Raw genomic sequence first — 15,671 nt, forward strand, 5'->3', positions numbered from 1 at the left:
ACCCGCTGGCTAATTATTCAGCACAGATTTGCACTCACACGTAGGCCTAGGACGCTTGGCCTATAGTAGATGATATAACTAAGTTAGATCTAATAATGTTTTTGGATAGGAATCAAACAGACGAATTCTCGGGTATTTCTTGTTAGATTCTTACACCTCGTAAGTGTATATTTAGTTAGTGTCATCTGCTTCTTCTGGGCAACTTGCTTTGGGGTCTTGTTTTTGTTTTTTGTTTTGCCGTTGGTTCCCATGACCTGTCTCCGTCACACCAAACATGCTCGCCCTTTCAGCCGTGGGGGCGTTATTTGTGACGGTCAATCCCACTATTCGTTGGTAAAAGAGTAGCCCAAGAGTTGGCGGTGGGTGGTGATGGCTAGCTGCCTTCCCTCTAGTCTTACACTGCTAAATTAGGGACGGCTAGCGCAGATAGCCCTCGTGTAGCTTTGCGCGAAATTCAAAAACAAACAAACCCATGACCTGCCAGTCAAATTAATTGGCCATTTTAATCAAGTTTCATCTTAACTATACAAACGATGTGAAAGCAGCAAAAGCTGCCCATAAAGGTTCTCCTACTGTACTGATGACTGATAGTTGAATTAATACTGACAGATTTGGCTTTTCTCTTCCTTGGTGACAAGTAGCCGTGAAAAATAGAGTGCCATTTTCCATCCTTTAGAACTCTCTAGAAAAGCAAAATGTCTTGACCAAACTAAAATGCACTGAATGCTTTTAGGTAACCTTTCTTTCCCAGGGATAGCCTGGATCAGGAGACAATCGCCTCAAAAATTTACTCTCCGCTGTTCATTGATATAAAAACATAAATGCGTCTTGATTAAAAAAAAGGAAAAGTTTAAGAAAGAAACTGAAAAAAAAAAGAAAAACAATATGAATGAAAAAATACAACAAATGCGTATATATCCTAGACACAGTGCTATACTTATACTTATTTTTCCTCCCTCCAGTGACATAGCGGTATGTCTGCGGACTTACAACGCTAGAAACCGTGGTGGGCAGAGCACAGATAGCCCATTATGTAGCTTTGTGCTTGATTCCAACCAGGCAAAAATCCAACCAAAACGTAATTTTCCTTAGTGAATTCAGGATCTATACAAGGATCTAAAAGTTACACGCAAAAAAATTAATAAAACTGAAAATGATATGGACAAAATCAAACAACAGAAGATACGTTTAATTTATCATAAAAAAGAAAAATAAAGAAAGCTGTATAAAAATACTTAAAAAATGAATACTTGAATGCACAACAAAGATGAACACTAAGAACGAGAATGAAAGTATAGCTTAACATTGCGTTACGAAAATTTAAACACAAAATAAAATATGTGTAAAACGAAGAAATCATTCATCAAAGAAAGAATACATATAAAACCCATGATATTGCTGACTCGTTGTTGGTTAACAAAGTACGCTAAGGTCAACACAGTGAAAAAATTTAGAGTGTATACAAAAAGATGCGGATTATAATAGAGAGTGAACTAATTTTGAGAATTGTTAGTACATTGGATTACAAAAGAGGATAAACATTTTTTGTTATGATATTTGACTATTAAAAACATTTAATAAGGTGGTCCCTCATAGCTCATCTCTCGTAGCGCAACCTGCTGGTTAAACTTTGGAACCAGGGAAGGGCAGAGGGAAAGTGACATATGTTTTTTGGCTGAGATAGTTGTTAATTTATAAACCAGTTGTTAAGTTTACATACTTTATTTTCTAGTCATATATTTACTTTCAGTTATAGCGATAATGGAAATAGCAAGGTCAGTGTTAGGTATCACTCCAGAAGGTTATACTAGTAAAAACGTTGCAGGTAAGCTTATTTATTTTACTTTTTACTGATTTAGCTGTCCATGTCGCATTAGTTTAGATTTAGAATGACTGTTTTTAATTTAAGGGTAATCTTGCTCTTATCTCTGTTAGCATGAGTATATATGTTATATAATAATTAATACTACAGCTTTACATATACTTGTATAGTATATACTTAGTTTATATTACGGTATAAATAGTGTTATAATTATTACTTTATAATGTTGTTTTTCATTTTTTGTGCTTTAAATTTAATAGATTTGAGTACGAAGGAACCAATATATTTACATATGATACATGGTATAACCCCTTTAGTTGTATTATAATTTCAGTATCTAGTAAATGCTTGAAATTTAAATTACAAAATTTTACTGACTCTCTTTGAGAATTTATAAATATTAAAATAATAAATTTTATGTCAATGCATAGATCACAACTTCTTTAGTTAAAGGTCATTGTTTCTATCAATGGTACTTGTGTTAATTACAACTATATAGCCAACAGTGAAACAAATGATCAACTTATGGAAAAATACAAGTTCTGAAATGCAGAGAGTTCCTAAGTTGATAATATAAGTTATAACTATAAAAGTTATAATAAAAATAATTATCGTGAATATAAAAGAGTATTATAAAGTTAAATCTATGGTATTCTTTAGTATGTATTTTTTTTTTTAATTGTAAAAGTTTAAGTGTTTTTTTTTTGTGGATAAAGTGGAATAACTTGTGGTATTTATAAATATATTTATGGAACACAGTCACAGATTTGACTTTAGAAGTTTATGTGCTATAGTAATAAAAGTTATACAGTTATCTTTGTATTACAGACACGAAGACTTGTAACAGTATTTTAAGAAGTAGAGAAATTTTTTAAATAAAAGATATTTTGTGTACTATGTTTTTTAATTTTTCAGTTAAAGGCGATAAGTTTCCTGTGTATATTAGGGGTGAGCCCAACTAATTCAATTCCACATTTGGGGGGGGGGGGGGGGGGGGGTTAATGCTCTATTTCTTAAAAGTTACCTCTAAACACTTGCAAACTAACACACAGTCAATCACTTGCTTTTTATGATTATTGGTAAAATATTAGGGTAGAAGAATTTACCTGGTTTCTGATCTTGATAGAAACACTCCCTCTGAGGGATACCTATATAATTTGAAAAAATGGAAAATGTTTACTGTGGAGTTATTATGTGACTAGAACTTGTAGTCTGAATATTTAAGAACATAGTCAAGACATCAGTGATGTCACTGTTTTTTTGTTAGAGCAGTATTTTTCAACCACCAGTCTGCGGACTGGATCTTGTGTTTCAAAAACCATCTTTCCAGTATGAGAGATTTCGTGAAAACAAACGAATAAAAAAAAATATTAATAAGTAATTCACAATTGATTTTTGCTGCACTGGCATTTTAGTGGTTCATGAAAGTTTAGGGAGGCAGAGAGATAGTCCCTGGTATTGGAAAGGTTTTCATTTTTACCTCATCATTCTAGAATTCAGAACAATTTTTCATATCTAATCTCTTAAAATCTTTAGTATCTTTCAACACTTAAATCATAAAATCATTTTCCCAGTGAAAATTAGTTCAAGCATTTTAGTTTATCTTCGTGACGCATGGCATGTTTGATATAATATATTTTACTAGGCTATCTTTGTCACTTCTCTAGCATCCTAGTATACTCTACTATTTGTTTAGTGTTACTTTTATTAACTGTATTGGCTAGAATGTTTAATATATCTAGTTCTATTATTATTATACTTTTATTCATAAAGATTGTTTTGCATTGTTAGCTTAGTATATAGAATAATAACTAACAAACATTTCGTAAGCTGGCCAAACCTTGTAAGATATTGGGTTTACAGCTAAAAATATTATTAACAACGAGGGTATCCAACTGATGAAGTAGTGAGTTCTTATTATGAGTAAATGTAAGAAAAGAACATTCAAATAGCTATACTCATTATAAATAACTTTTAGTTTTGATCTAAGTAGGTAGTCTCCTCTATTTGTAAGTTTATATTAATATTTACGGTATAATACTATGATATAAAAATTCAACTGAAACATGGAATTGCAGATATGACCATTTAAGAACTTTGTAAAAATTTTTAATATCTTCTTTAACTCCTAATTTTCAACATTCTGTAAATAACCCAAGTGTACTATTTTCTTCATAGCCAAGCACTCAATAATAGTTTTCAAATTTTTTTAAGAGCATGTGCTTCTTTTCAAGCTTAAAATATCTTCCACATTTAAAAGCTAAGTGGTAAATAAAATATTTATTTTCTATCTAGACGCATTGGTTAATCATGCCTACCATGTCTTATAACGATGGTAAAACCATTTTAGAAGTGGTAATGTAATATGTTTAGGGTTCAGAAAAGTTGGGAATGCTTGAAGTACGAGTTTTAATCTTATTTAAGGTACAACTGGTGAAATCAGAATGCCTAAATTGGGCAGACCCTATATTGGAGAAGGAATATTGACTATAATGCTACACATGCAGTAATACAACATTTTAAAACTGTGTTGTTGTATACAGACATCAGATATTTGTAACTGAAAAACTAAGCCAATATTTTAGAATTTAAAGTACAAAATTTATAATAATTATAAGCAAATTCAGACTAGCAAAATAGAGTTTTAGCTGATTTGACTGTGACCTAAACTCGGGTGAAATTATGCCGGTATTTACCAGCACTGAGTACTGGAACTGAATTTATAAGGAAGTACTGGGACTTATTTGAGCTGCTTTGTCGTTTTTTATCTTTACACATAGAATTTTTGTTTTTTTCAAAAACAGGTCCACTTCACCCAGCTGAGTACCTCTATGTTTTTTAGAATTAAAACAAGGTCCCCATAGTTTTGTGGCACACTTTGAACATGTCTCAGTTTAGACAGCAAAATTCTTGTTGATAGAAAAACAGTACAATTCAGTCAATACAAGTTAACTTTTATTGTCCAGTTTTTCAAATGTGAAGGACTGCAGAAATTTAGGATAAAATGAATAGTTGCTAATTCCGACATCAAATATATAATATTATATTGAACGTCACTCAGTTAAAGGTCATGGCAGGCACCTTGTGACCCCACTTGTGCACGTATGGTTATAGGGAAACTTTACGTGTCTTGAATTTTCTAAACTATGATTTCTTGCATTAATGTCGAGTATTTTTGAAATATTTTAATGTTTATAGGTCTATACACATGTTTTATTACATTTTGTTGTTATTGCAGTGGAGACTTTGTCTGAAGATGAAGATGATGTAGGAGAATCAGATGTAGGAGATTCTTTAAGAATTAGAGATAACACCTTGGGTTCTCCTTCAATGAGGCAGGGTTACACTCCAGCTCCAGGTGGTCCGTTTTCTGCTCTGACGTCCTCAATGTGGCCTCAGGATCTTCTAGCTTCTCTTGCCCTGGTTCGCTAACACTATTATAGATGTTTCATTAATACTATTATAAGTGTTTTTGTTTTGTTATATTAACTAACTTAGCACTATTGTAAATACTGAGTTCTTTGAAAGTATTCATAGGAGGGCTGCTAGGATGATTCCAGGGTTGGATTGATAGTCTTGAAGAGAAAAGGGTTAAAGTTGAAGTATTCAAGATTAGTATGGGAATTGATTAAATTGACACTTCAGATTTTATTCTATGTATCGATTCTGAGAAACAAGAAATAATAAATTTAAGACTTGATCAAGTCAAACACACTTCCAGTTGAACCAGTTATAATTCTCCAAGATGGTTGTAGATGTATCTATCTAAAGTAGTAATAAGCTGCAACTTTACAAGAGTTTAAAAAAGGGTTGATGAATATTTGGGGGACCAGGGCTAAACTAAACAATTAGTTTTCTGTTTGTTGAGGAAGGATTCTAGTAAAAAAAATAAATCCTAGCACTGTTTAAAATGCACTTTGAAGTCCCATAATTTATAATATTGTAATATGATATTTTTATCGTATGTAGGAAATATATAAACAATATGTTTTTATGCATAATGAATTGTCAGTGATATTAAACTTACAGAAATATTATATTTTGAGAAAGTTAATATATCTCTTAATATGCTCTTTTTAAAAATAACACTGTAAATAACTGTCAGACCCTTGCCCTGGTCTTTTTTCTTGATTCAACCATTTTAGTCTTCTCCTGAGGCCTTTTTGGCTGTTTATACCAACCTGCCTTCAGAGCTATTATTACTGGTGTCCTCTGTCCAGTAAACATGGGCCTCAGATGTTCCTAATTTCAGACTGTTTTTCTGTCCCTTTCCAAAGTCTCCTCTCATCATGATATATAGAATGTATTCGTACCGTCACCAGACTGCTCTTCACCAGCTTTATGGTCTATTGTTCTTGGTTTAGTTCAATATTTTTTTAGAACTTATCCTCGTCTACCAACTGGATGAAGTAAGGTTACTGATATTAACTGCTAGACTTGTCTTTTCCCCTTGTATCACAGTTTTCCCTAAACCAACGTCTCTTTAAGATGGGTGTTCTTTGCTTTACATGTAAGATTATGGTTTGATTGATATTTTGTATACCACGTTATTAAAAATTATTTCATTCATTACGCATTCCTCATCCTAATGGATCTGGTTGTACTAATTTTTGTTGACTGCAAGTACAACTGTTTGTGGATGGTTGGATAGTGACTCTCATATGTTTGATTGTGTAATACGGTGGATTAGCTCAAATATTTTTCTCTTAAAATGGGAAGTGATAACCCAAAAACTGATTTTTTACAGTTTCTGAGACATTACTTGAATCTTCTTTTCAGTTGTTAACATGGAGTGTCCGTGTCCGTTGTTACTTCTTTTTATTGTTTTTTCATCACCTTCTCTGATATATTTTGACTATTCTAGAATAGATGTCAATAATATATTTAAATCCAAAATATTTTAAGTATATTGTTACTTCATGTGTTACAACCTCTATTCTCTTACCTACATACAAAAATCAAATGTTTTTTTTTTTTGATGCCCAAGATATTCTAAATGAATTAAATACTGATTCAACATGTATTGCAATATCATTATAAAACAGTTACATGAAAAATAAATGTACGAAAATCATGTTAGTGTACCTGCATGACATGTGTGAGAAGGTTTCCCGAATATTTTAGATTTTGGTAGAAATCAGTTGGACTTTGTTTTGCAGGTAAAATATGACATTTGTGAGTGCTTACTGAAACATGTTTTGCTTGAATAAAAAAGGTGTTTTAATAAACATAATGCTTTTCACAACATTACCAAAAAATGTATCTAAACATAAGTAAAAAAAATAATCTTACACTTCAAATGAACTTCTCAGAAATGATATAAAAATGAAAAAGTAGAAACTTGTTTAAGCTATTAATTTTCAGTTGATCTTGCATGATAACAATATAGGTTTAATATAAATTGTTAGTTGAATACTTATAAAAAAATTAAAATGGAAATAAACTGATCACAAGTATATCCAAATTATCAGAATACTGTGAAAAATAATATTCTTAAAAGTTTGAGGAATTTAAAAATACCGATAATCTTGTATTTAACATGTGCACATCTTATTTCAGGTGTGATATTTTTTCTTCAATATTTAAAACTTTTTTGGTAAAGGATAAAGAGAAACATAGTCTAGGCACTTTCTGTGATATTACTATCGGTATTTCACCTGGTTATAATTTGATTTTGCTTCTGGTAAAATCTTCATGGAACGTACAATTACGAGTACCTCTTCTTAAAAATTTGGTCATTTTATATATAATTAACTGTTACAATAGTGCACCAAGTTTTTCAGAATTTTAGTGAATGCTTGGACATTATGTAAATTTCACTTAGAATATAGTTTTTATATTTTGCAGCCTGAAGATGCTGGTTGCCATCCAGACTACAGGTTTGATGAGTTTGGATTCAGAGTAGAAGAAGAAGGTGAAACTTTTATACTGATATATCTTTTTGTTGAGTAAAATTCAGATCTTATTGTACAACTACAGCCTCTATAATCAATAAAATTCAGATCTTATTGTACAACTACAGCCTCTATAATCAATGAACTTCAGATCTTATTGTACAACTACAGCCTCTATAATCAATAAAATTCACATTTTATTGTACAACTACAGCCTCTATAATCAATAAAATTCACATTTTATTGTACAACTACAGCCTCTATAATCAATAAAATTCACATCTTATTGTCCAACTACAGCCTCTATAATCAATGAACTTCAGATCTTATTGTACAACTACAGCTTCTATAATCAATAAAATTCAGATCTTATTGTACAACTACAGCCTCTATAATCAATAAAATTCAGATCTTATTGTACAACTACAGCCTCTATAATCAATAATATTCAGATTTTTAATTTTTGATTGATTTTTTTGTTGAGTGTATTTATTTTTTATGCTACAGTGAAGTTCTACAGTTTGGTTTACAGATATTGATGTATTATGAAACAGGTTCTTTCTTGGTACAGCAGAGAAATGATGGTTACTTTATTAATATGAACTGCATATAATCAAAGATTTAATATTTTTGTTGAAGTTACAACGGACATGTGACTATTCGACGGATTTCCATATTTTGAGCTTGTTTAGATTCACACACGATGTTCCAAAGAACATAAAATCATGGATTGAAATTAAATTTTGCCCTTAAAAACTAAAATACTAAGTTCTGCTGGAAACTGTCTGTAGATATAAAGTACACCATGACTAGACAACAGCAAATTGAACAAGGTGTACAAAAGCATCTAACTTGTGTATTTTATTATAAAGTAGCCATTCATGTGTCTTAAGAACAACATTTCTGGCATTGTTGAATGCTTGATAAAGATAACAAGTCAGGCAAAACAAATTTCAATGGGAATGATTAGAGACAAATTGTGAAAACTAGAAAAGGAGTATGTACAGTTTTCTTTCCGAACATTTGTGAAAATCCATTTAAGGGTATCAAAAAATTCTTAAGATCAGTTTTAGTCAGAAGAGCTTCACCTGGTACCCCCTGGAATCCCTGGTACCCCTGGAATCCCCATTCAAATTTTCATAGGATTCCATTTCTAAAGAATCATGTGCCATAAATATAGCATTTTTCTGTTGTAATTCAAAATTGAGTTATGATTTTTGTACACCAGTATAGTGTTATATGATTTTTGTACACCAGTATAGTGTTATATGATTTTTGTACTTACACCAGTATAGTGTTATATGATTTTTGTACTTACACCAGTATAGTGTTATATGATTTTTGTACTTACACCAGTATAGTGTTATATGAGTTTTTACTTACACCAGTATAGTGTTATATGATTTTTGTACACCAGTATAGTGTTATACGAGTTTTTACTTACACCAGTATAGTGTTATACGATTTTTGTACTTACACCAGTATAGTGTTATATGATTTTTGTACTTACACCAGTATAGTGTTATATGATTTTTGTACACCAGTATAGTGTTATACGAGTTTTTACTTACACCAGTATAGTGTTATATGAGTTTTTTACTTACACCAGTATAGTGTTATATGATTTTTGTACACCAGTATAGTGTTATATGATTTTTGTACTTACACCTGTATAGTGTTATATGATTTTTTTACTTACACCAGTATAGTGTTATATGATTTTTGTACACCAGTATAGTGTTATATGATTTTTGTACTTACACCAGTATAGTGTTATATGATTTTTGTACTTACACCAGTATACTGTTTTTTAATGTACAAGTAGATGGTCCTGAACAGAGTTCCAGTAAATTACTGAGTTTACCATTTGTAGAAGACCCCCAACATAGACTTCAGTGGATAGCATACCTGGAATTTACACACAACAATGAAGTTGGAGACTTAACATGGGATAGAGTGGGTTTTAGTGTAGTTTTTACATACAGATTTATGTGATACTTCAGAGCAGTTTCTTTTTAATAAATTTTACTATTTCTTTCCTTATTTATAAGCTGCATTTTATTTTTTACTTTTACACGTATAATTATCTTAATGAGAATTATTAGTAAGATTAAATGCTGTGATTTAGTGTGAGGCAAATTAAACTTTGTTGAAGTGTGGGAGTTATCTGTAATTCTAAAATACTGTTCAATGAAGTGAAAAACGTTTCAGGTATTTCTTTAATTCAGAAAAACTGCATTACTGAATGATTTTAATAATAAATCTCATAGTTTGTATCTCAGAGGATTGTAAGTGATACAAAGTTCTGTTATATTTGCATCTGTTTATGAACGTAGAACTTGTAATTCTGATTAAGTCAAGATGCTAGTTCCTTTGTTCGTTTGATTTGTTCATATTTAATCACCTGTTTTTGATGCAATCCACTGTAACCCCTTAAATGATTTTATAGTACATATTATTGATGAATCAGAAGTACATGTTATTGTTTGGCTTTAAATCAAAATCCATACATTGTATCGTATTTCGTACTTTTTAATTATTTTCATGGCATTGGACTATCAGTAATTTGTTTAAAAAAATTAAGTACATAAATGGTAAGTTAGTGTCAAAAGTAGAAATCAATATACAATGAATTACTGAGCCATTTTTGTGTTTTTCTTTGTTTTACGGATTTCTAACTATTATCATTTGAGTGATGATACAAGGGTTCAAAGTAATAAAAAAGATATCAAGTTGTTTAGCAAGTTTTTATCTTTTTGTTAAAAAGAAATTCACAGGAATCGTAGAGATTAGCATAAGAATTTCTTCCTTAAATTGTATATGTAGTTTCTACATTAATATTTGTTATCAAACCATGGATCGTTTTTGAGAAGTTGACTATAATATTTAGTATTGATTTATGACATAAATGAAGAAAACTTTTGAATATGTTTTATTTATGGTGAAGTTTATTTGAATACTTTTCCCCATTGATATTTTAAAATTATTTTATAAAATACAACACGTGTACTGCTACATATCTCTTTACATCTTTCTTGAGATAAAATGTACTTCATCATAATTTTTGTAACTTAACACTATTGGATCATATACCAATTGGATATGTGGTACAAAACCCAAGACAGACACACTAATGCTGCATATATTTAAGAAATTAGAATATTCCATTGAATTTAATTCCTGAAATAGATTTATATTTCAGAACCAATTTAAAAAGTTTTTATTTTATTAACTTTTTGTTTTTAGTACACTGTTCTTTTTGTATGTCCAACTACAATAGATTAAAACTATTGTTGTAGGTCAAAGCTCATCTTCCTCGAACTGAAAAATTGAAAAATATGATTCGACAAGGTATACCCCACTCTCTGAGACCTCAGTTGTGGTTAAGACTTTCGGGTGGTTTGCAGAAGAGGCTTACTTCAGACCTGACATACAAAGATATTGTGAAAGCGAGTTCTAATGATCATGTAATGACATCGAAACAGATTGAAAAGGTATATATATTGATGATTGTGCATTTGTATTTAAAGACTTTTCTTATTAACTAAATTCAGTTGTAATCAGGTGTGGTTTAATAGTAATTTGCTTTACCAGTGACTGTTACATCTTGCATATTTAAAAAATGTAGTTAGTTTTATTAGACTCTTGAAATTGTGTCATACATTGTTCGTTTGTAGAAGTTCGTATACATTTCTAGTTTTTCCTGTTTTGTTATTAAGAATGACTATCTGATAGCCAGTTTCTGTTCTTCATTGTTTCTAGCATTTTTTTTTTTTTCAGAATAATTATGATCAGGCCTAAAAATAAAATTACATGGTTTTGGTTATCTGACTGACCCTATTTTTGGTCCCCAACATTAAACTTTTTTGGGTCATCTTCACAAATAAAAAAAAACTGTTATACAATTCAAGAATAGTTTACAGAAATATTTTAAGAAAGTTATCCATAAATGTGCAGGACATTAACGAAATAAGGCCTTTTATATAAGAAATTACACTGAAAAACATTTTGGTTTTTGTTTGCATTTAAAGTTATTGTTTATCTAAGACAAAGTACAAAAAATGCAGAAATGTTTGTTACCTCCCTAATCTTTATTGAAATTTTATATAACTAATAGAAGCCACACACATTTTATTTCAACCCCACCTCAATAAAGTATACATGCCTAGATGTGTATGTGAATACCATAACAATAATAATTGATTCAGAATGTTTAAAAAACAATACAAAGAGTAATAGAGTAATAACAAGTTGACATATATGTTATTTAGTTATGGTTGTTATTTTAGATAAAATTATACTAGCTACATTTACCAAATATGCTCATTAAAAGAATAAGTCAAAGTATCTTATTGAACACAGGTAACAGGTGGGAAATTTCTAGTTTATCTTGGCAGGGTCTGGTGCCGTGGCAGTGTGTCTGTGAAGGATTGCGAGTTTTTTTTATTGAAGCTTACTTGGAGATGGGGTTATATCAACCTCACTTCATTAGGACATGTAGAACTTTTAAACTATTTGTGAATACTTAATTAACAGCTAAAATACTGTTTACGTATTATGATTTTTTTAAAAGAGCTTGACTGTCCTGACAAAAGGTTTGCTTAAGAAATTATTAATGTAATTGAAGTTTTTGGTTATGTGTGAATTAAAAACTTTCCAAATATCGTAGGACCTTTTACGCACTATGCCGAGCAATGTCTGCTTCTCACATTTACACAGCACGGGTATTCCTAGGTTGAGGAGGATATTGCGTGGTATGGCATGGTTGTATCCAGATATAGGTTACTGTCAAGGTACCGGTGTAGTAAGTATAAAGTTTATTTCATAATCATTAACAAGATACTATTATAGTAAGATCCATGGTTTGATTCATTGATTGTTGACAAGATACTAGTTTAGTAAGTCCATGGTTTAGCTCGTAGATTATTGACAAGATACTATTATAGTAAGGTCCATGGTTTGATTCATTGATTGTTGACAAGATACTAGTTTAGTAAGTCCATGGTTTAGCTCATAGATTATTGACAAGATACTATTATAGTAAGATACATGGTTTGATTCATTGATTGTTGACAAGATACTAGTTTAGTAAGTCCATGGTTTGATTCATTGACTGTTGACAAGATGCTAGTTTAGCAAGTCCGTGGTTTAGTTCGTAGATTATTGACAAGATGCTAATTTAGTAAGTCCGTGGTTTAGCTCATTGATTGTTGACAAGATACTATTATAGTAAGATCCATGGTTTTGATGTGTAGATTATTGACAAGATACTAGTTTAGTAAGTTCATGGGATAGTTTGTAGATTATTGACAAGATGCTAATTTAGTAAGTCTGTGGTTTAGCTCATAGATTATTGACAAGATACTAGTTTAGAAAGTCCATGGTTTTGATGTGTAGATTATTGACAAGATACTAGTTTAGTAAGTCCATGGTTTAGCTCATAGATTATTGACAAGATACTAGTTTAGTAAGTCCATGGTTTAGCTTGTAGATGATTAACAAGATACTAGTTTAGTAAGTCCATGGTTTAGCTTGTGGATTATTGACAAGATACTAGTTTAGTAAGTCCATGGTTTAGCTTGTAGATTATTGACAAGATACTAGTTTAGTAAGTCCATGGTTTAGCTTGTGGATTATTGACAAGATAGTAGTTTAGTAAGTCCATAGTTTAGCTTGTAGATTATTGACAAGATACTAGTTTAGTAAGTCCATGGTTTTGATGTGTAGATTATTGACAAGATACTAGTTTAGTAAGTCCATGGTTTAGCTTGTGGATTATTGACAAGATACTAGTTTAGTAAGTCCATGGTTTAGCTTGTGGATTATTGACAAGATAGTAGTTTAGTAAGTCCATGGTTTAGCTTGTAGATGATTAACAAGATACTAGTTTAGTATGTCCATGGTTTAACTTGTAGATTATTGAAAAGGTTGTTGTGTGAGAAGTTCATAGTTTGACAAAATATGTCTTCTGATACGAAGATAAAGCCAGAACATGTCAGTTAAAAAATAAGATTATAAAATCCTTTATTGGATGATCAGTATGACAAACAAATTGACTGTGTTTAAGTTAGAAAAGACAACTTATCTAAAATCTCTGCTTTAAAAATATTTAGTAACTAATACTAATTTAAGGATATATGTATATAAAGTAGGAAAACTATTACAGGTTTGAACACTATGTTAAATCATGTAAAAGGTTTAAAAGACTTGATTTAACTACAAGCTCATCAAGAAGTTTGGAATGACTAGCTTAGAAAAAAAAAACAACTTATGATTTTATAGGGTTGGATTGATGTATTAGGTAAAACAAATATGTGTGAATTTTAAAAGAAAGTATATTTCAGTTTCAATCATTTATTTATATTTGTGTAGTTAAATGTTTCTCTATTAAAAAAGACCCTAGATAATAATAATAATAATAAATGTAATTCATTGTATAAAAATAGTTAATATTGGTATCAAATTGAATGAAGTTATGGTTTAATTCATCATACATCTAAGTTAAGTAACAAATAAATCATGCAACAAGTTAAAAAAATCAGCTTTTATAAAATATACAAGTGTAATAGATCTAGAAGTTATAAAAACACCTAGATTCAAGAAATTAATTTAACACAAAGATACAATACCCCATAACCCAAGAGCTTTTGAAAGGTGAACCTTTCTTTGTCCCAGAAAAAGACAGGTCCCCCTTTCAAAAATGTTTGGGTTATAGAGTATTGTGTCTTTGTGGTAAATCTAGAAGCAGTAGTGAAAACAAATTGGATAACTATTATAACTTTACCTGCATTTAACATATATTTACCAAACTTAAAAGTAATTTAGAGAAGAATTGGTGACACCAGACTTTCTGAATTTAGTGGTGTTTTTTTGTTGTTGTTTCTTACAGATTGCTGCATCTCTGTTACTTTTCTTGGAGGAAGAAGATACATTTTGGTTAATGTGTACAATTGTTGAAGACCTATTGCCTGCCAGCTATTACTCCAGTACCCTGATAGGTGTCCAAGCTGATCAGCGAGTGTTAAGGGCACTTCTTTGCAGTTATCTACCTGATCTAGATTTCGTCTTGAAAGAACATGATATTGGTTAGTCCGACTCCTTGGTCTCAAGAAAGAAAATTGACTAATTTAAATAAAACACTTTAAGTTAATATCTTTTATTTTGGTTCATCATAAAATTATTAATCACCTGAAAGTATTGATTAGTTTACAGAAATTACCAGTTAAAAATGTGTACATGGGATCTTTTGATTTCTGATACGTAGAAGAAAACAATGGTGGATAAGAGATAATAATAATATTTACATATTTTTTAGATTAATGGTGAGAATTATGGTAGAAAAGACCGTGTTTTGTGTTAAAAATTAAGCTTTACATCAATTCCAAATATATTTATGCATTCAGCTGCCCTTTTTTAAAGCAAAGGCAAGGATATTCCGACCGGCTGTTTTTGCTAAACATTTAGTAGTTTTAATGGTTGAAGACGGCTTGAATGGGTAATGAAGAAAAATGTATATTAAAGTTTTTCTTCATTACCCATTCAAGCCGTCTCCAACCATTATTAGTCTCAAAGTGGGTTCCTCGTCATCGAATTTAGTAGTTTTTGCCAATCTGTTTTATTATTAAATATTTTTATTTTACATTGAAAAATGTTCATCGAAAAATGGTATATTCTTCCACATTGTACATCTAAATTTTTACTTAATAAATATTAATATCAAAATTTAAAATGGTTGTGGATTTTATAACTTTAGGTAAAATAGTGTTCATGAGATAATATCTTATATTAACTGTTTAAATACTAGATTTTATTAAATTTGGATCAGTGTCTGCTTGACTAGTCTTGAGTTTTCTTACCTCTCTTGTTTAATAGAGCTCTCACTCATCACTCTTCACTGGTTTCTAACCATATTTGCCAGTGTTGTGCACACAAAGATCCTGCTGAGGATTTGGGAT

General features: G+C 30.5%; 1 protein-coding gene across 1 annotated transcript in view; it reads left to right on the forward strand.

The window, feature by feature from the left end:
* Positions 1–1,640: 1,640 nt before the first annotated feature.
* LOC106472189 (small G protein signaling modulator 3 homolog) overlaps positions 1,641–15,671 on the forward strand; it is a 36,999-nt gene continuing 22,968 nt past the window's right edge. Inside the window, exons 1-8 of the mRNA XM_013932816.2 lie at positions 1,641–1,825; positions 5,061–5,245; positions 7,670–7,736; positions 9,542–9,672; positions 11,016–11,210; positions 12,386–12,520; positions 14,606–14,801; positions 15,589–15,665. Coding sequence (XP_013788270.1) covers positions 1,762–1,825; positions 5,061–5,245; positions 7,670–7,736; positions 9,542–9,672; positions 11,016–11,210; positions 12,386–12,520; positions 14,606–14,801; positions 15,589–15,665 — 1,050 coding nt within the window. The 5' untranslated portion in view covers positions 1,641–1,761. The remainder of the gene's footprint in view (positions 1,826–5,060; positions 5,246–7,669; positions 7,737–9,541; positions 9,673–11,015; positions 11,211–12,385; positions 12,521–14,605; positions 14,802–15,588; positions 15,666–15,671) is intronic.

This window comes from Limulus polyphemus, unplaced genomic scaffold (genome assembly GCF_000517525.1).
Source record: "Limulus polyphemus unplaced genomic scaffold, Limulus_polyphemus-2.1.2 Scaffold5147, whole genome shotgun sequence".
Classification (NCBI taxonomy): domain Eukaryota; kingdom Metazoa; phylum Arthropoda; class Merostomata; order Xiphosura; family Limulidae; genus Limulus; species Limulus polyphemus.